Source organism: Physeter macrocephalus, chromosome 20 (genome assembly GCF_002837175.3).
Source record: "Physeter macrocephalus isolate SW-GA chromosome 20, ASM283717v5, whole genome shotgun sequence".
In the NCBI taxonomy this organism is placed as follows: domain Eukaryota; kingdom Metazoa; phylum Chordata; class Mammalia; order Artiodactyla; family Physeteridae; genus Physeter; species Physeter macrocephalus.
Genome location: NC_041233.1, coordinates 48,187,384 through 48,209,392, shown reverse-complemented (window position 1 = coordinate 48,209,392; position 22,009 = coordinate 48,187,384). Strand labels below are relative to the sequence as shown.

The following is a 22,009-nucleotide window of genomic DNA, read 5'->3' as shown; positions in this document are numbered from 1 at the left end:
TGGTTATCCATGCTTAATTCCCTATGTCACATGAATCCTTTTTTCTAAGGTTTTTTTTAAAATTAATTAATTTATTTATTTTTGGCTGCGTCAGGTCTTCGTTGCTGCTCACGGGCTTTCTCTAGTTGCAACAAGCAGGGGCTACTCTTCGTTGTGGTGCGTGGGCTTCTCATTGCAGTGGCTTCTCTTGCTGCAGAGCATGGGCTCTAGGTGTGTGGGCTTCTGTAGTTGTGGCACACAGGCTCAGTAGTTGTGGCTCACAGACTCTAGAGAGCAGCCTCAGTAGTTGTGGTACACAGGCTTAGCTGCTTTGTGGCATATGGGATCTTCCCAGACCAGGGCTCGAACCCGTGTCCCCTGCATTGGCAGGCGGATTCTTAACCACTGCACCACCAGGGAAGCCCCCTTCTGAGTTTTTATCATCATGTAATTCTCTACATATGGGTAAAGTAGTCAATCTGAATTAAAAGCCATTGGCAATACACATTCAATATGCTATTACTACTGAAAATGGAGCAAATGTGCTAGGCAATGGAAACATAACTATAAGAAGTATTATGAAAATGAGTACATTATTAGTGCCTCTTTTTTCCTTTCTAGCAAAAATAAAACTATTTACCTTGAAATGTATAAGTTTTTCCTGAATTGGTTAGCCCATAAGTAAAAATCAGCCGACTTTGTCCTTTCAAGAGGTCTTTAACTGGCTGTAGAATGCAACCCTGGAAGAATTCCTTCTGTGTAGTTTCTGGGCCAAAAACCTAAATAAGCATTTTTTTAAAAAACTCTTTTTAGAATATTCAAGTTATTATTCACAATGAGTTCTATGCTTTCATGTTTTTAATATTTAAAAGATTTGTCCTACAAGATTAATTCTTAAAATAGTTGCCATATCCCCAATTCCCACAAATACACCTGCTAGTTTAACTACTTTCAAAAAGCTTTCAAGATAGAAATCTGACCCAACGAATAACTTTTCATCTAGATTTTGAAAAGGATACCTCCCTCCACCAAAAAAAAGATTTCAAGAACTCTACAAAGATTTTCTCACTTCCAATTATATATTTACACACCTGAAATTTGAGTCCTACCATTGAGAAAAAAATATCAGTACCTAAGATCTAAGTTTCACAAGCACAAGATGTATATAGTTCATTATATACAATTAGGTAGCAATTTAGCCTAAGCCAAGTTTCTTTTCCTGAAAAGAAAAATCTTCCATTTCACATGGGTACCTACCTTGGAAAAACTGAATGTCTGTGCCATCTGCCCAGAGCTTTTCTCACTTAACCGACCAAGGATACTTTGAGGATCCTTCAGCACAACGGTCTGTGAATCCAGAATATACACACAGCCCTAGAACACAAATAAATAAAAACTAACAATAAGTAAATTAAAACAATGGTATTTTGCCCATTTAATGGAAGTAAAACATAATATTAAATTCAGCACAAACCTCAGACTCATGTTCTTTTTCTGACTGTGTGAATGGTCTTACTCGAAGACAAACCTGGAGATAATCTTTGGATTCCAAACTGTTTGCCTTAAAAGGAGAAAATATTTTAAAAATAAAAAATATGGCTTTTCAGAGATCATCTTTCTTTAAAGTGCCTGATTGCTATAAAACAATCTGAGATTATACAAAACCTCTAAGCAAACAGTGACTCTTCTGTTTTTAACCATTTTATATGTTTAAAGAAAAACAAATCTGTTTTAAAATAACAAAAATACCACTAAAGACTCAATTTCCTCTGCCTTCTATATTTATACTTGAAGTTTACAATATGCTTCTTTGTCATAAGATACTAACCTTTAAAACCAATACAAATATCAAGGCTCTAAGTCACTAAAACACAGAAGTGTAGAATAAATCACAAGTAACCAGAATAGTCTATTAACTCAAATGCTCAATTCCATCACGCACTTAGAATTTTTTTTGCTGTATGGCATTCTCTTTACTGCTTCCTTTGAGGAAGAAATGAGCTTAGTTCATTTTTTTAAAAATAATTTTAAATGTTTTAATGTTTTTTTTAAAAAACGAAACAATGACTTGAAAAACACAACTCACCAAACAAGACACAAGAAGTAGACGATTTGAATAACCCTATATCTATTAAAGAAATTAAATCTACATTCAAACAAAATAATCCCACAAAAAAACTCCAAACCCTGGTAATTCATTGGTAATTCTCTCAAACATTTAAGGATATAATCACACAAATTAAAGACAAACTGTTTAAGAAAATAAAGGAAGAGAGAACACTTTTCAGCGAATTTTGAGTTTGCCATAAACTGGTCACCACAACCTGACAAAGATATCCTCAGAAAAAAATTATGAAACAATATCCCTAATTAAGATAGAGACAAAATGTTCTCCAAAGTGGTTGTACCATCTTCTAATCCTAAAAGCAATGGATGAACATTCTAGTTGCTCTGCACGCTCACCAGTGGGTGGTGTGGCCAGTCTTCTTCATTATAGCCATTCTAGTGGGTGTGAGGGTGGTATCTGATTGTGGTTTTAATTTATGCATTTCCCTTTTGACTAATGATGTTGAGCACCTTTTCAGGTGCATATTGACCCTACGTATTGACCCTGTGCTCCGCAACGGGAGAGGGGAGAGGCCACAACAGTGAGAGGCCCGCATACCGCAAAAAAAATAAATAAATTAGGGTACTCAAAAACATTAAAAGAATGGGAAGAAACTTTTATCTCTAATAGATGCAAAAAAAGTGCATTTGAATGATGACATGAATTTGATATATGAATTCAACATCCATTCATAATAAGAATTCTTAGCAAACTGGAATAGAAGGGAACTTCCTTAGCCTGATAAAGAGCATTTATAAGAAACCTATAGGGCTTCCCTGGTGGCGCAGTGGTTGCGCAGTGGTTGCGCGTCCGGAGCCTGTGCTCCGCAACAGGAGAGGCCACAACAGACGGAGGCCCGCATACCACAAAAAAAAAAAAAAAAAAAAGAAACCTATAGTTAACATCATACTTAATGATGAAAGACTGAATCAAAGATGAGTAGCAAGATTCAAAAGTAAACCTCCACATACAAGGGCATTTAATTTATGACAAAGGTGCAAAGGAAATACAGTACAGAAAAGATAGCTTTTTCAACAAATTGTGCTAGAACAACTGGATCTCTATATGCAATTAAAAAAATAGGAATTTGAATATACACCTCACATTATATAAAAAATTGATTCTAAATGGATCATAGACCTAAATATAAAATTAAAACTGTGAAACTTCTGAAAGAAAACATAGAAGAAAATCTTTGTGGCCTTGAGTTAGGTAAAGATTTCTTAGATACGCCACAAACAGCACAATAAGTAACAGAACAAACTGGTAAAATGGACTTCATCAAAATTAAAAACTTCTCTTCCAAAAACACTTAAGGGATGAAAAGACAAGCCATAGAGGAAATGTTTGCAAAGGACATATCTGACAGAAAGATGTATCTGGAAAACATAAAGAATACTTAAGATTCAATAAAAAAACAATCCAATTTTATTTAGTGGGCAAAAGATTTAAATTGACATTTCTCCAAAGATATACAAAAGGCAAATAACCACATGAAAACATATTCAACATCTTTAGACATTAGGTAAATGCAAATATCAATTTGATACCAATACATACCTATTAGAATGACTAAAATAAAAAGATGACCCGTAATAGCCCACATAAAATTGAAAGAATAAAGTTGGAGGACCAACAATACCCAACTTCAGGACATATTATAAAGCTACAGTAATCAAGATAGTGTAGCACTGGCAAAAGAACAGAAGCAATGGAACAGAAGAGAGCCTAGGAATAGATCCACATGAATATAGACAACTGATGTTTGACAAAGAAGCAAAGGCAATACAATGGAGCAGACAGTCTCTTCAACAAATGGTGCTGGAACAACTGGACATCCACATGCAAAAAAATTAACCTAGACATAGACTTTACACCCTTCACAAAAATAACTTAAAATATCTGGATGATCTTGGGTTTGGCAATGACTTTTGTGATTCAATGCCAAAGGAATGATCTATGAAAGAAATAATTGATAAGTTGGGCTTCGTTAAAATTAAAGTTTTCTGCTTTGTGAAAGACATAGTCAAGAGAATGAAAAGACAAGCCACAGACTGGGAGAAAATATGTGCAAAAATATATATCAAATAAAGGACTATTACCAAAATATACAAAGAACTCTTAAAATTCAACAATAAGAACATAAACTGATTAAAATGGGCCAAAGACCCTACCAGACACCTTACCAAATAAGATATACAGAAGACAAATAGCATATAAAAAGATGTTCCACATTGTATGTCATCAGAAAAATGCAAATTAAAGAGATATCACTACACACCTATTAGAGTGGCCAAAATCTGAACACTGACAACACCAAATGCTGTTGAGGATATGGATCAACAAGAACTCTCATTCACTGCTGGTGGGAATGCAAAATGTTACACCCGTTTTGGAAGACAGTTTGACAATTTCTTACAAAATTAAACATATTAGTACCATACACTCCAGCAATCACGTTCCTTGGTACTTAACCAAAGGAACTGAAAACTTAACATGCACACAAAACCTGCACGTGAATGCTCATAACAACTTTATTCACAGTTCCCAAAACGTGGAAGCAACCAAGATGCCCTTCAATAGGTGAATGAATAACCACATGAAAACATATTCAACATCTTTAGACATTAGGTAAATGCAAATATCTATTTGATACCAATACATAAAAATATCCATACAATGGATACAGCACATCCATACAATGGAATATAGTTTAGAACTAAAAGCAAATGAACCATCAAGCCATGACAAGACATGGAGGATGCCATGACAAGACGTTAGATGCCTATTGCTAAGTGAAAGAAGCCAATCTGAAATAGCTATTGTATAATCCCAGCTATATGATACTCTGGAAAAGGCAACAATTTGGAGACAGTTAAAAGATCAGTGGTTACTGGGGGTGGGGGAGAGACAAACAGGTGAAACACATGAATTTTAGGGCAGTGAAAATACACTGTATGATACCATAATGATGGCTACCTATCATTACACATTTGTTCAAACCTACAGAATGTACAACACCAAGAGTGAACCACAATGTAACTATATAGCAAGGACTCTGGGTGATTATCATGTGTCAAAGTAGATTCATCAGTTTTAACAAATGCACCACTCTGGTAGGAGATGTTAACAATGAGGGAGGCTATATGGGGGTAGAGGGTATATGGAAAATCACTGTACCTTCTGCTCATTTTTGCTGTAAACATAAAACTGTTCTAAAAAATAGTCTGTTTAAAAACAAATAAATAAATAAATAGATTGACGACACCAAGTGTTGGTGAGGACGTGGAGAAACTCAACTCTCCTACAGTGCTGCTAAGAATATAAAATGCTATTATCACTTGGGAAAAGTTTGGTAGTTTCTTAAAAATGATCCAGCCATTCCAATCCTAGGTATTTATCCAAGGGAAAAAAAATAAAGGAAATATATGTCCATATAAAGATTTGTACACAAAAGTTCCTAGAAGCTTTGTAATAGCCAGAAACTATAAACACAAATGTCCATCAGCAAGTGAACGGATAAATGGATAAACGAATTGTGGCATATCTAAACAATGGACAATAAAAAGGAATTACCTATTGATACATACAACATGCATAAAACTCAAAATAATTATGCTTAGTAAGAAAAGAGTACATACTTTATGATTACATTTATATAAAGCTCTAGAAGTACAAACTAATGTTTGATCAGCGGTTACTTGGAGGTGTGATGGGAGGAAGGGATTACAAGGAGGCACAAAGAAACTTTTAGGAGTAATGGAAATATTCACAATCTTGACTGTAGTGACAGTCTCACAAACATATGCATTATGTCAAAACTTGTCAAAGATTATACTTCAAATATGTACAGTTTATTGTATCTTAATTTTACTTCAATAAAGCTGTTAAAAATATAATTTACAATAGCATCAAATGCCATGAAATGCTTAAGAATATATTTAACAAAAGATATTGAAGGCCCCTACACTGGCCTTCAACAAAAGAAGTATAAAACATTGCTAAAACCTTAAAGACCTAAATAAATTGAGAAATATACCACAATCATGAATTAAAACTCTCCAATATTATTAAAATATCAATTCTCTCCAAATTGATTCACAGATTCAATGCAATGCCAGTCAAAAATCCAGTAGGCTGTTTTGTAGAAACTGGTAAGTCAATTCTAAAATTTATGAATATATTTACAAAGAACCTAGAAAAGGCAAAATATTCCTAAAAAAGAAAAGCAAAGTTAGAGAATTCATACTACCTGATTTCACGTATTATTATAAACCTACAGAAATAGGCAGTGAAGTATAGGCATAAGGATAAGCAAATAGGTCAATGAAAGAGAATAATCCAGAAATAGATCCACACATAGATACCCAGCCATTTGATTATCAATAAAGACACCAAAACAATTTAATGGCGAAAAGAAAGTCTTTTCAACACATAATGTTAAAGTAACTAGATAAATGGAGGTTAAAAAAAAAAAATCAACCAACCAATCAACCTGTATCCCTACATCAACTATACAGAAAAACTAATTCAAGATGGATAACAAATATAACCATTAAAACAAAAGCTCTAACCATTTCTAGAAGAAAATGTTTTAAAAAACCTTCACCACCTTGGGCAAAGATTTCTTAGGACTTACAAAAGGAATCACCATAAAAGAAAAAAAAGTTAAATTAGACTTCTTTAAAATTAAAAACCTCTATTAATCAAGACACTATTGATCTGATAAAGGATATGTATCTACAATGCATGAAGAACTCTCACAAATCAGTAATAAGACAAACAACCTAATTTTTTTAAGTAGGGAAATTATTTGAAGAGACATTTTACAAGAGAAGGTATAGGAATAGCCAAGAAATACTTGAAAAAGTGCTCATTTCGGGAAATGCAGACTAGAACCACAACAAGATACTACTACACACTCATAAAATTACCAAGTGTTGGCAAAGAGGTGGAAGAACTGGAAGCTGCATACATTGTTGGTGCTGGTACAGTCGCTTTGAAAAACAGTTTCAGTTTTCTTATGAAGTTAAATATGCACTTACCATGTGACCCACAATTACTCCTAAGTATCTACCCAAGAGAAATGAAAACATAAGTTCACAGAGAGGCTTGCACATAAACGTTCAGAGAAGCATTATTTATAATGGCCCCAAAATGGAAATCACTCTTATGTCCATCAAACTGTAAATGGATATGTGGCATACCTGCACAATGAACTACTATTCAGCAATAAAAAGTAACAAATTACTAACACATGATGCGTGATGAATCTCAAAAACATCATGCTAAGTAGGGATCAGCAAATTTTTTGTGTGTAAAGAAACACTTAATATTTTAGGCTCTACAAGCCCTACAATCTGTCACAACTACTCAACTCTGCCACTCTGTTGCAAAAGCAGACCTAGAAAATAAGTAAACCAATGAATATGACTTGTGATATTTGAATTTCATATAATTTTTACATCATGAAACATGATTTTTCTTTTGATTTTTTTCTTCAACCGTTTAAAAATATAAACCATTCTTAGCTTTTAAGCAATACAAAAACAGGTAGTACAAAACCAGGCCATTATTTACCAACCCTTGTATTATGTGAAGGAAAGCACACACAAAAGTCTAGTAATGTATAATTCCATTTATATACCAAGAGGCATTTATCCCTTCCTCTCTTCTTTTCTTTATCTATGATTAAATGACCTAAAGTAAAAGAGCCTAGAACATGATGGGTATTAAATAATTATTATCCTTTTACCTATGTTCCCTATACTCCTCTTTCTCCCTCTATCTTTCTTTATAAAACGGGTTAGTCCATCTCTCTAAGGCATCGAAATTAATAATCTATCTGTAATAAATAGAATATAAATGGATTGAAAGTAAATGTATAAGAAAAAGTCTATAAACACAGCAAACATAGTGACAGTGGGTAGGGTAGTAGAAAGACTTATTTCTTAAACACTACTAAGTTAATTTTTTTTTAATCTGCATTATTTTTTAAACTAAGGCCTGCAATTCCTAGGGGCATAGTGGAATATTTTACATTTCTGAGGGAACCACAGCAGTACTTGACACATGATGAACACCACAAACTATTAGCTTGAAGAAGTTCAGTTTCAACCTTAGATCACACTATTTCTTTTGATGATGTCATATTTTAGTGAAGCTGGATTTTCCAGTGGTGGTTGTTATAAAAAGCAAGTACGACCCCAAAACAATGAAGAACAGGAAATGCAGGTGGCAGTGTCTAATTTGATTCCAAAGCTTGAGAAGTTGTTCAGCACCCAAAATGCACGCATAGCCCATTAGTAAGTAACCATGGTTATTGAAAACTAATATTTAAAAATTTCATAAGTTATTTTTTTCTCAAATGGCTACTAGGTCAGGGCATAAATAGTCATTAAGATGTCTGCACCTACTATGTGAAAAAGAATTGTTATGTATTTAGGGCACCATGAAAAAATTGCTGAGATAGAAGTTTGCCTTAAACCTATAAAGTTTGGAAAGCTCTGCTTTAGCTGTACCTGTCCACAAGTGTGTGTCTGTGTGTGTGTGTGTGTGCCCATTTGCACTCGATCATGAAAATCAGCATAATACTTTTCTTGTACTTACCTCAGTGCTTGAAGCAACTAAGGAAAATTCACGAGAGAGGTCAAGCTTAATACCATCAAAATTTATTTCCGAAGGCCTTGCAATTGGGTCAGCACTGAAAACATAAGATGGTCTAGGCACCCCATCTTGATTTACATTAGATTCCATTCTGCAAGAAAAACAGTAACTTCCTTAGATAACCTTAATAAATCAGCATATAAGCTATCCATAGTTTATAAAGTCTGTGAGTCCAGCCCACTACTTCTTGCCATGTAACTACATTTCCAAAAGGAAAACATTAGACTATTTCATCTGTAACATGATGACCCATGGAAAAGACAAAAGACAATTATTTACAGATTCTAAATCAAATAATACTGGATACAGCCTACCACTACTATTCATGTGCTGCAACCTATGGGTAGATTCAGCCACAGAGATTTCATGAGTTAAGGTAACCCATAAAGTAAGAGAGTATAAAACATTCAGACTCTGCCTGAAATCCTCTCAGAAATCAAATAGTAAGGGTGGAGTAAATTATAACCCTGTGTTATTTTAGTTATTTAGTGTCTTCTGAAGAATGTCACCTACAGACTTTGTAATGTTTTAGCAATGAGGAGTCAGTAATCTGGACAATTACTTTCAACTGAATTCTTCCAAATAATGCAAGTAAAAAGTGAAATAACGTATGTGAACATATTCAAAACAGTACCTGATACATCACAGGTCTTAAAAATTAAGGTGAACATGGAATAATGCATCAGTAAACTATTACAACTAAATTAAACATCAAGTCACTGAAATTAAAAGTAAACTTAGGGGTAACCTTCACTGATAAAATATTAACAGTAAAATATTTACTGAGAATCTACTAGGTGCACAATACCAGGGAGAAATGGAATGAGCATTCTATTCTTTGACTATTATGAAATATTCAGAACAGTGACTGCCCACTAGAGTTCCTGGTTCAAGAAGGTAGTTAGTAATGGGCAACCATGGGGGTTAAATAAATGAGCCAAAGATGGCCCCTGTATACTGGCCCTGCATTGTTTACTTCTTCACAGCAGGCCAAGATCATTAGTTCAAAAACCCACTGAGGTGTCAAACTCAAATTTTTACGCATCTGTTTGCTTTACATATAGCCTAAATAAGCTCATTTTTAGCCATTTAGAGCCCAACTGGTTCCCACATCCCATGAAACTGCACCCAACCATCTGCTAGCCACAGATAAAATCCAGGACTATAAGACCCCAAGCCACTGCTACCCTTTGGAGTTCTCTGACATAGTGACTCCCTACTGTGCTGCTGAGCAATATCACTTACACAGAGCTCCCTCTCCTATTACCCCCACCCCTCCCCAATTCCCTTACCCTCTTCCCCTTCTAGGTGACTGGCCCTTCACTCTAGTCTCTGGAAAGTCTCATGCTGTGGGCAACTTCCCAAGCACGCAATCCTGTCAAAGTGCTACCCCAGTAAAGCTCCACGTATGTTACTGCCACCTTGTGGTGTATCTTTTTCCTTGATCAGTCCTGAAACCCCCATATTCAATACAACAGAGCTGTTTTTGTTTTTTTCCTAAATTGCAAAAGGAGTTAAAGAAATTACACATTTACCTTCAACAAAACCCAGCAAACTACAAGATCACCCAATCATACAATTAAGTAAGTTTAATATCTTTATTGTTTTTATTGTATAATCAGTGATGTAATCAAAATGAGAAAATTACTTAAATGCAGTTTGATAGAGTATTTCAAACATGCAATTTATGGGTGAAAATTAAGAAAAAAGGTATCTGATAGAATAAAAAATAATCACTGATATAGAATATGGGAGAAAAGTGTGCAAAAATATGAAAGTACTGCCTTGACATTTCATAACGCAAATTTCATAGAAATGCCCAGGAAACTGGAAGGTAAGCTTCAATCTTTGCCTTCAATTAATTTTTGGTTGAAAAAAAAACATATTGATAAATCTTTTATGAAATTACTAAGTTAAAAAGAATATTGTACCTCCTTTAAAAAGTAAGGTCACAGTAGTTTGTACGTGCTCATATGTTCAGTTTTCAATGAATAAACTGCCTCTTAACAATTATAAAATTAATGAGATGTACTATCACTTCCTGTACTTTTAGTTAACTTCTACTTATGTGTGGCCTCCCTAACTAGACTAGAAACTTCTTGAGGGCAAGGACCTTGTCTTATACTACTCTGTATCCCCTACAACAAACTCAGAGATTTATGTAGTGATAAAAACTCCCTGTACAGTGGCTTAATAATAATAAATAAAATCCTCTCTGCAAAAAAAAAAAAAAAAATTGGTCTTACTCTTTTCTGATATTATCTTTAGCAACAGCAAGGTTCAAGACCTCATTTCTCATTTCTCATTTCGGAAGGCTGTTCCCACGACTGAGAAACAGCATCTTTTATCTTCTCTCCAGTGAGATTTCATGGTTGAAGACTGATGAAAAATAAAATCTGCTACTGAATGACGTTTCTGAATGTCATCCACAAAATATAGTCTCAAAAAAAGTCTCAACAACTGATGAGTCCTTTACATTATTTTGCAAGCTTAAGTCTCAGGTCTTGGACATCTAATAAAAAGTACACACTGTTATGCTGCTTCGGGGTGAACACGCTACCTTGTTTTAAGAACAAAAACAAACCTGAGTTTGATCACCTTGGGGATTAAAAACAAGCTAACCTATAAGGCATGACCTTTTGCCAATTAGTCCTTCAGTAAGGAATATTAAAGAGCTGCACCAGGCAGGAATCACTGAGCCAAAAAGTAGAACGAGATGGGGGAAACCTCCCAAACTGGGGGATGACAGCAGTCATTGCACTCGTCACACACACCCCCTTCCGCTTAGCACTGCAAAGCCCAAGAAGGACGAGCCCCGGGCACCGGCAGCAGCCTGTAAATAACTGCACAGACGGCCACCACAGGGCCCCAATCCCTCCCAAATAACAGCACGTCACTTGCCGAGCAAACTGCTCACCTTAGGGATTCAGGACACCAGATTTGGCAATGGAGGCCTGATCCTCAACACTAACAGCAGCAACGATAATAAAAATATTAATGATTGCAAATACTTAGCGCCTACTATACACCGGCACTTTCTAACAGGTTTACATATTATCATTTTATCTTCATAAGAGCCCGAAGAGGTAGGTTCTATTATTACCCCCTCTTACAGATGAGGAAACTGGCCCAGGAAGATTAAAGACGTTGCCTTGCGTCACACAGCCAATAAGCGGCGGAGACCAGATTTAAATCCTAACGCGAGTACAACGGCTCAACCCCCCAAAGCGCAGCCGGTGGCTGAGGCGTCTTCCTTGCTCTGCAACCCAGTTCCTGGGTTGTCCAGGGGTGTCCCGAGCCCCGTCGGAAGGTGCTCACACTGCCTGAGACCTTTCCTCACCTCACCTGGTATGTGCGCAGTCCCCCACCTCCTTCCGCGTACCCTCACTTGCAAACGTTGCCCTGCCCAACCTGGGAGCAGCACCGAGTTATTTTCGTTTTCAAATTCAAACGGAACGCTGGGAGTGGGCGGAGCTTCCGGAACGACGCCCTGGAGCGCCGCCGGCTAGGGCAGTGGGCTTCCCACCCGCTCCCGGGAGAAGCTTTCAAATTTGGGGGCGGGTCTCGGAATGCCGGGCGACCAATGGGCGGAAGCGGCCTAGTGAGCGGCCAGTGGGCGGAGCTCCCCTGGGGCTCTGCTTGCCGGGCTGGGTAGGGCGCTTCCTCGGGGCTGCGTTGGGTACCACCCTGTGTTGGCGGCGGCGCGGATCTCGGATTCCATCCTGGAGACAATAAAGACGTGGCGGAGGCCCCGAGGTGAGGTAGCTACCACACTTAGCCCCGCGACTACACTAGGGACCAGCCAGCGAATGGCGGGCCTTGTCCTTGCGGGCCGGAATAGGCTCCGCATCGGGAGAGTCACTTAGAATGAGCGCTGCCCGCACTCGGATGGTCACTTCCTTCGCTGCATGATCCTACCTGTCGTCCACAGCGGCCCCCGTGGACGAGATACATTTTTCCCAAAAAAGATTTTCAAACGCATTCTTTCTCTTTTTGTTTTTTTGTTTTTGCCATTCTGAAAATATAAAGCAACTACCGGCGTGAGGCGCTGTACTGTGACAGTCTATCTCCCATGCATAGGCAAGGTCTTTGCAGTGCCCGAAATGTAAGTGCCAGTACATCTTATCTGCTTCTTTAAAAGTGATCCTCTTCTTTCGATGCGGTGTTATTACAGTCATATGACAAGTATTTACTACTTAGGCCATCTCTCCCTGCTGTACTTCATTTTAAAGAAAAGTAACTGCTAACGTTAATTGAGCATTTACCTTGTGCCAGTCATGGTGCTAAGCATTTAAAACTGATTGTCGTACTGATCCTGAGAACAGCCCTGTGAGGTAGGTACTGTTATTGTGCCCCTTTTATAGGTTTCGAGGAAACTGAGTTCATATGATTAAGTAATTTGCTCAGAGGCATACAGCTATTAATGGTGGAACTGGGATTTTAAACTCAGCTGAATGACTTCAAGACCCACCCTCTCACATGTGATCTTATTTTTGACTCTTTTACTTGGTTAGTAGCATTTGTAGAATAGTACCTGGTTTGATGAGCTTACCGTTTTCCTTTTCTTATTCTATATTTATATTTCCCATAACCTCCACCTTCCTTCTCTAACTTCCCACTGCCTCCTTATTCAGTTTGCCTTCTTTATCCACAAAAAAATCATATTTGTGGTGAGCCAGTTTGGAGTAGAGAAGAGGATGTAGGACCAGGAGTAAAAATGAATAGAGAAAGTAGGTGTGAAAGGGAAGAAAGGAGGGAAGATAGAATAAAACTGTGTTTTACTATTCCGGCTGGAACTTAAGTCTTTAGGGGCCTCTGTGTCAAAGTCTCCATTTCTCCTTCAGGCACTTCTACCCCTAAATCTGCCCTTCCTGCCGTACCTCATAATGCCTTTATTGCTTTTACTAGCTGTTACTGATTTCCAGCTCCAGATGCTACATTTATTTATGTTCAACAGATATTTATTGAAAACCTTCTATGTGCCAAACACTAGGCTAGGAGTCAGTTGAAACAGTGGAGGAGAGCTAGCAAAACAGACCCTAAACCTCCAGGAGCTTATATTCTAATAAAAAAGACAAATAATTGAGAAATTACAACTGTACTGAGTGGTTTGAAAGAAATGTTTAGAGCTGTAAGACTATGTCACAGGGGAACCTGAGCAAATAATGTTTGATCTGGATCTCCAAGGGTCATTCGGCGTTAACTAGGTTTAAAAAAGAGAGGAGTAAGCACTCCAGGCATAGGGAATGTAATACCAGGCACAGGGGCAGGATAAATACTATACAAAATCCAATGGATTCTCTGTCTTATTTTATTCTAGCTCCCAGAAGCATTCCACACAGTTTGTTTCATCCACACAGTTAAATGTTTCAGCCTTGAAACTTCACTTGGCCTCTGGGTCAGCAAAAGGCCATTCTCTCCTTGTTTACTCTTAACCTTACTAGCTGCCCAGGTTAGTCTCCTTTTCTATCTCTTCTACCTAAGCTCTAAATTATGGGAATCCTCAGAGCTTGGTTTTGAGCTTCCCCTCTCCCCCACCTTTTTCTCTCCTCTACAGTATTCCTCTTGGCAAACTCATCAGCTCCCATGGATTTATATATCTTTATACTGATAACTCCTAAATTCCTTATCCTCCCCTGACCTCTCCTCTGAACTTCAACCAAATGCAAATATCTCATTATCCACTTACCATCTCCACTTGGATGTATAGCAGACATCTCTAACTTAACATATTCAGTATGGGACCTTGATTTTTCATTCCAAAACTTAAAGCCTCTCCTCCCAAATGTCTGTCTCAGTAAATGACACCACCATGTATCTACGCAGTTACTCATGAGAAAGAATCATTTTTGGGCCCTCCTTTTCCCTCACCACTCTCATCCAGCTCATAAATGTATCTGTTGTACATTTGTGTTATAAGTGAAATAAATACTCCTTTCCCTTTTCATTTCTCCGACCACTGCAGCCTCCCATCTGGTCTACTTGCTTCAGGTCCTGTTCTCCATTCTTTATAGGGCAACGAAACCAGTCTTAAAATGGAAATGATCATGTCAGTCCCTAGCTTAAAGCCCTTCAATGAATTTTTAGAATAAAATCATATTTATATGGTTCAGTGAAGAAAAGGTGCAAAAGAATATACAAAGTATGCTAACTTTTGTGTAAGCAAGAAGGAGAAATGAGAGTCTACATACTTATATGTATGTATACCACACACCCATTTTTGGCCTATTTTTGAAGATAGAAATGCAAAAACTATAAAACAGAAAATTAGTTGAAAATGGTTATCTGTAGGGGATGGGAATATTTTGCAAGGATTAGTGACGGGAGTGTGGCTCTCTGAATAAACTTCTTTTGAAAAAAAAGAGGACTTCCCTGGTGGCATGGTGGTTATGAATCTGCCTGCCAGTGCAGGGATCATGGGTTCGATCCCTGGTCCGGGAAGATCCCACATGCCACAAAACAGCTAAGCCCATGCACCACAACTACTGAGCCTGCACTCTAGAGCCCGCAAGCCACAACTACTGAGCCCATGTGCCACAACTACTGAGGCCCGTGTGCCTAGACCCTGTGCTCCAAAACAAGAGAAGCCACTGCAATGAGAAGGCCAAGCACTGCAACAAAGAGTAGCCCCTGCTCGCCACAACTAGAGAAAGCCCACGTGCAGCAACAAAGACCCAAAGCATTCAAAAATAAATAAAATAAATTTTAAAAAAAGGGTTTTGCCTTTTCAAAAAAATTAAATCTAAAACAATGGAAATAAAAGCAAGCCCTAAAATTTAACACAAAGAAAGAGATGAACTTACCTGTATATCAAATTGTCAGCATAGCCACACAGAGAAAAAGAACTTGTTCAATTAACTTGAGCGTAATACTCTGTATACTGGAGTTAGGAGTTGTGGGATCCAATGTAAGAGCAAAAGAAATGCAAAGAAATCAATAACTTGGTTTAGTAGGTTTGATGTTGAAAGTGGTATTGGTTTAGTAATTTTGAATCTATTTTACATGTGTTATAGGAAAAAGCAAAGGAGTAAATATATTCATGTTGTTTGGTACCAGGGTTCTCACTGTGGGAGAAGGGAAATAACAAATATGGTATGATAGAAAGTAAGGAAGAACCCCATGATGATGGATTTGAGTTGGTAGTAGAATGACATTATTATCATTATTTTTTTATCTTAATTGGGTCCATTGAGAGGGCCTGAAGGCCTGGAAGCCCTGGCACACCAGTAACAGTGAGCACCCCTAGGACCACCACCCTAGAAACCACTCAGATGGTTTCTAAATACCATTTATCACTAAAAGGAACCAGTACTCCTTGGAGAAAAGGCTGATTCCAGGACTGGAGCAGGGAAATTATAAAATGAGCCTAGAACATTCTTGTCAGAAAACAAAGAAGTCCTTAGAGATTAATAGGGTCATTTCAAAAGGACACTGGATCTGGCCTAAAGGGGCTTCCACTAACCATGCTTGGAACAATTTGAACATCAAAAAGAATAAGAATAATGATGGTAATAGATTAAAACAGGTTTAATTTTTTAAGTCCTCTTCGTTAGGGGGGTGGATGGGGGAGAAAAGGACTAACAATGAAAAGCTCTTTACACAAGAATGCCAGTTAATGAATGCAAAAAGAATAATAAATTAAAATATTCCCTATATTGCAACTCTCGTTGTAAAAATTGACATAGATAAAGCTTATCAAAGAATACTAAAACAATGGATAAAGGATGCTAAACCATTGGCTAAAAGGTTGTTGGGGAGCAGGATATTAACACTATCTCAAAGAATCACCCTAGAGATTAACTCTTAATTAGGGGAAAAGGTAACTTGTTTTTTTACAATGTAGAGATTTATTTATGAGACATACCTTAATCAAGTGAGGAAACAACATCACCAGTAATGGGACTATCTGTCACCTGGTACTACTTGTGCCAGCAGTGTTTAACCTGAATCTAATCATGAGGAAACAATCAGAAGGTAGAGCATCTTACAAGACAACAGACCCAGGCTCTTCAAAAATGTCGGTGTTCGGGAAAGAGAAAATCAAAAGGTGGTGGATTGCTTTAGTCAGGAGACAGATGTTGCTAAATGAAATTCATGAATCTTGATTGGTTCATAGATTTTTTAAAAAGTAACTGCAAAAAACAATTTGTGGACAATTGTGGAAATATAAATATGGACTACAACGTAGGTGATACTGAATCAGTATTAAATTTTGGACGTGTGGTAATTTGGGACTATGTAGAAGCATGTCTTTGTTTTGGGAATATGTTTGCTTCAGTATTTAGCAGCAAAGTGTCACCGTGTCTGCAACTACTTACCTTCAGAAGATTTGGGGAAAAAATAAAACAAAAACAAAATAGAAAGATGTTAGGGAGAACAAAAGAACAGAGAACAGAGAAAATAGAACCAAAAAAGCAAATGTGGCAAAAAGTTAATAATTTGTGGATCTAAATAAAGGGTATAGCAATGTACATTGTGCCACTCTTTCAACTTTTAAAAATAGCTTGGAGCTTTTCTAAAATAAAAAGAAGAGGGAAAAAACTTCCTAATTCTTTACAATGGCCTACCAGGCCCTACAGGACCAGGCGCCAGCCAATCTCACTCCCCACTTTCTTACCTTTGTGCAGTGAGTTGATCTACTCTGGGTACCTCAAACACACCAGCCTGTTTCCAGCATATGTGAACCTTTGCATGGGTTCTGTCCACCTGAATTCTCTCCTCCCCATTCATCATGTGGCTCACTTCTCTTCCTCCTTACGTCTCATCTATATAATATTACCTGCTTAGAGAAGACTTTCTGTCCATCTTATCTCAGGTGACCCTGTTTTTTAATTTACGGGCTCAATTCCATTTTCCTACTTTTTACAACCAGCAATTATATTTTTTATAACAATTATTATATGTCTGGTTTTTGTTGCCATTCTTGTTCTCCCACCTCCTAAAGGTAAGTTCTATGAGTACAAAAACTGTGTTTCTCTTTGTCACTGATGTATCCTCAATGACTCCATAAATACATGGTGATCAAACAAATATTTGCTGAACAATGAACAAAGGCTGATGTGCCTGGGGTGGGTAGATACCACGGAGAGGGACGGGCCAAGGCTAGATCCCACAAGACTTAGTCAGCTCAGTTACTGATTTGGGTCCTTATTCTAAGAACAATGAGAAATCAATGGACTGTTGTAAGTGTGCTCACTATACAATACAATTTGCCTGTGTTTTGAAAAGGTTAATCTGGAGCAGAGAATAGAGGCAGCCAAGGAGAATGCCGTTGAACCAGCTAGGAGGCTATTGCAGGCATCCCAGCAAGAGGTGACAATAATGTGGACTTGGGAGATGCCTGAGCAGATTCAGAAGACGGGACGGATTTCAGAGGTATTTTTTTCCTACGTTTTCCATTTCAGCACCAGCCACTGGGTTTTCCCTTAGAAACATAGAGCCAACTTGACTGGGAGATGCTTAAGATTTAGTCCCCATTCCAAATAATTCCCTTGAAGTGAACATTAGCATAAGATGAAAAAATTGTTAAGTTACGTCAAGCCGATGGTCACAGCCTCTACTGGTGGTAATAGCTAACTTTTTATGTGCCAGATACTATTCTAAGCACTTTACACTCATTCAATCGTACATACCCTATATTTTGTTATTAGTATCCTGCATTTAACTGAGGAGAAAACTGAGACATGGCACTATTGAGGAATAGTAAAGGTATCTGCTACATGGAGGTGTTATGTTTAGTTCAGGTAATGTTTGTAAAGTACTTATAAAAGTGGCTGGCACATGTTAAATAATAATTTCTTGTATAAACAGTAAACAATGGAATTGGGATTGGATTCTGGGTAGTTTGGCTGTAGAGTCTGTGCACTTAACCACTGCATTCTACTGCCTCTTAAAGTTTGGACTGAACACCTTTGGAATTCTATTAAAAAGACTGAGTGCCTAGCTCCTGCTGCAAAGCCACCTTCAAACGCAGGACTAACATAGTTTTTCAACCCCAAAACTCGGTATGTATTGATTACAAAGGTTTGAATAACAGGTTCAGTGAACATTTATCGAGCACCCATTACGCAGTAGGTATCTCTACCCTTAAGACGTCTTCAGTTTAGAGCAAGCCTTTCTCAGTCTGAGATCTCAAGGGTTAATCCCTAATTCCCTAAGGCACCCACTGTATGTAATGCATTAATTTCACTCCTGTGTCTCTAGAATGGTATTACTTCTGTACCATCCTGAGAAAATTGAAAAAATAGTCACACAAACAGTTCTTTTATGTCCTGTGGTTTATGTGGGGAACTCCATGCACAGTTTCAAAACAGTAAGACAAATGTTATGGTAGAAGTGTACAAGGAGTAATAGCTAGAGAATGAGTATGATTTAAGAGTGACACCTCTGAAGTTAGGCAGGTTTGAGTTTGAATATAAGCTCAGCCCCTTACAGGAAGTGACCTCAGGAAAGATATTTAGCTTCTTAAAGTCCCATAAAGGTGTGAGGATTAAAATAGCATTTGTGAGTTGTTTAGTAAAGTCCTGACACATCGTGTGTTTCATCATGGTGGTTATTTTTATTAAGTCTGCTTATTAAGTCACTGGAATGCAAGCTCATGAATGTCTGTCTAGGACCACTATAGCCCTGACACCTAGAACAGTGCCTTGCATATAACAGCCATTGAATAAATATTTTTTGTATTTAATTAATAAATGGCATCCAGCAAGGAAGATCTCATAAATTGGCATGTAGGCTAAAATGAACGAATGGGATTTGCCAGTGAATTGCAGAGGGAAGCCCTTCCCGGCAATGAAAACATATGAGGCAATGAGAAAAAAGACAAGAGCACACAAAAGTTTACAAAAACTTTAAGTACATAGTTCATTAAAACTGTGAGTGTAGCGAAAGTGGATAATGTCAGGAGATGAAAAAAGCAGGTGGGACCTAGAGCATGAAGAGCCCTGTATAACTGCTAAAAAGAGTTGAACTACTAAAGTTTATAGGGCATAGGAGGCTGTGCCCAGCAGAGACATGGAGGGAAAAGTGGAGGAAGAGAAGCAGCAGAAAGAATTAGGTCTATAATATCTCAGTCTCATGATCTGGGAGTCAAGATATGAAGGGACAAGACATAGAAGTTTATTATTTATAGGTGCAAAGGTAACCAGTAGAGGCAGAAAAATAACCATAATTCTCTTGGCTAAATGCTTCTCTGTCATTGTAGGAAGTAAATAGATAATATCTATAATTGATACATGAGGAAATAACATTTAGATATGTCAAAAGAACCAAAAGTAAATTATAAGGGTGATTGCTTCTGGGAAGCAGGGCTGGAGTTGGGGGCAGGGGAAGCTTTTCGTTATAAACTCTTTCTAATTTTGTAGTAAACATTTTCTGATGTAATGTGTCAGAGCAAAGACACATTTCTTTATTAAGCACTTACTCTGTGTCAGCTGTAAGACCCCGTCATCTTAGTGAAGGAGGCTCCCCACTCCTGAGTCTGCAGAGGTTGCATCTTTTGCCATCTTTCTAAAACATGCTAAACTACTATGTGCCTGAGAGCTTCTGCACTTTCTGTTCCTGTATCTGTTCCTTCCAAATGTCTCTGCATGACTAAGTCCTCCTCATTATTCAGTGTTACCCTCCCCAAAGAGGCTGTCTTTGCCCACCCTCCCTGCAGTTGCTCCCTTCACCCTCCAACCAGTCACTTTCTATCCAATTGGCCTCTTTTACTTTCTTCATGACACTTACAGTAACTGAAATTACCTTATTTATCTGTTTACACTATGTCTTCCCCCACCACAGTGCAAGCTTATGAGACAGAGACCTCATCCATCTTGTTTACTATGTCCCTAGTAACTAGGACAGTGCCTGGCACATAGTAGGTGCTCAATAAATATTCATTAGGTATTCAATAAAATTTTATTAATTAGATGTATAGATGAATTAGTACTGTGTGCATTTTCCTGTATGCCATCTCATTTAGTCTTAAGACCCTAATACTTCTCCAGTATACATATATACATGTAAATATATATACACACACACATACACCAGAGATGGGTTTCCCAGTCCAGACTCTTCCAAGTGCCAAAACTGTGGCTTCTCTTTCTTCTTTATTTTCAATGTCCTCTGGTGGTGAAGGATCACACATTATTTTGAAAAGATGTTTTGTGTCCTGTTAACAAGGGTAAAATTAACAGACAGCAGTTCACGTGGGAGGCTACCAAAGTCGTAGGACACAGGTGGACGTCCTTCACCTGGATGAGCTAAGAGGCCGAGTGCAGGTGCTGTGATGACCTGACAGTGATGACAGTAGCACCTGTGGCTCTTCTACACAGAGGCATGCTCACTTGAATGGTGCGGATGGGCTGCAGTCACTGGGCTCCCTTCCACGTAGCTCTCCAGGGTTGGTCAGCAACCATCTCACATGGGCTCCCTCCCCTACTCTGCCCTTTTGTGGAAGTCAGTCAATTGAATATTAAATGTCTCTTTCTCTTTGAATCCCTGATCTAACAATCTCAGTTGTCCACAAGTCAGCATGGGTACATGTAACTACACGGAAGTGTGGGGCAAGAAAGAACAACACAGCACTAATATTTCAGGACCTTTTCTCACTGCAAATATGAAAAACCACAACATTCTGTTACCAAAATGGAAATATTTAAAACCAAAATAGTACTATTTATACATCATATCTTGCATTGTTTTATAAATAGCACAAGGCGGTGCTAGTGGACCTCACATACATATTTTTTAACAACAATTATAGCCTTTCTGGTCAACTTTTCTATTCTAAAGACTTCTGTTTCTGATGAGCTATTTCAAGATTCTAGCTTCCTCAAAAGGAGGAAGCAGGATCGTGCCAATATCATCTTTTTATTTTAGAAAATATTATCTTTATTATATGCTTTTCAGATTTCAATTACTAGGGAGAGTAATGATGTCATGAATAGTTTGATTATTTTTTCATTGAGGGAAGCCAATGAATTACTGTAATTAATTGATACATAATGAGGCCAATTTTAGTAAATCCCTCAAAACATACAATCTTTGCTATGCCAACAGGGCCTTAGTGATATTGGGAGGGAAGAAGGAAAATGAGAAAGAGGAAATGCATATTTGGATACTTTTTGTTTTCAGTCATCTAAAGGAATATTTCTGAGTCTTTAGTCACAGAGGTATAGAATATTAGAGACGTAAGGGGGCCTGCAAATGATGTGGTTCAACTTTCACATTTTATAGGGAAAAAAAGAAACCAAGGCCCTGAAAAGTTAA

At 37.7% G+C, this 22,009-nt stretch overlaps 2 protein-coding genes across 10 annotated transcripts in view; one reads left to right on the top strand and one right to left on the bottom strand.

Moving 5' to 3' along the window:
- Positions 1-11,084, bottom strand: part of KIF20B (kinesin family member 20B) — a 75,904-nt gene extending 64,820 nt beyond the window's left edge. The window contains exons 1-5 of the mRNA XM_055081430.1: positions 10,999-11,084; positions 8,696-8,843; positions 1,454-1,540; positions 1,237-1,353; positions 620-758 (exon numbers count right to left, since the gene is read on the bottom strand). Of these exons, the coding sequence (XP_054937405.1) occupies positions 620-758; positions 1,237-1,353; positions 1,454-1,540; positions 8,696-8,843; positions 10,999-11,051 (544 nt within the window). The 5' untranslated portion in view covers positions 11,052-11,084. The remainder of the gene's footprint in view (positions 1-619; positions 759-1,236; positions 1,354-1,453; positions 1,541-8,695; positions 8,844-10,998) is intronic.
- Positions 11,085-12,320: 1,236 nt separating this feature from the next.
- Positions 12,321-22,009, top strand: part of PANK1 (pantothenate kinase 1) — a 111,006-nt gene continuing 101,317 nt past the window's right edge. The window contains exons 1-3 of one of the 9 annotated variants that reach the window (XM_024121634.3): positions 12,321-12,508; positions 12,782-12,857; positions 17,981-18,127. In XM_024121634.3, coding sequence (XP_023977402.1) covers positions 12,825-12,857; positions 17,981-18,127 — 180 coding nt within the window. In that variant the 5' untranslated portion in view covers positions 12,321-12,508; positions 12,782-12,824. Of the gene's footprint in view, positions 12,514-12,779; positions 12,858-17,379; positions 17,568-17,980; positions 18,128-22,009 lie in introns of those variants that run through there. The other 8 variants (XM_055081415.1, XM_028480926.2, XM_028480924.1 and 5 more) reach the window with 8 other exon arrangements.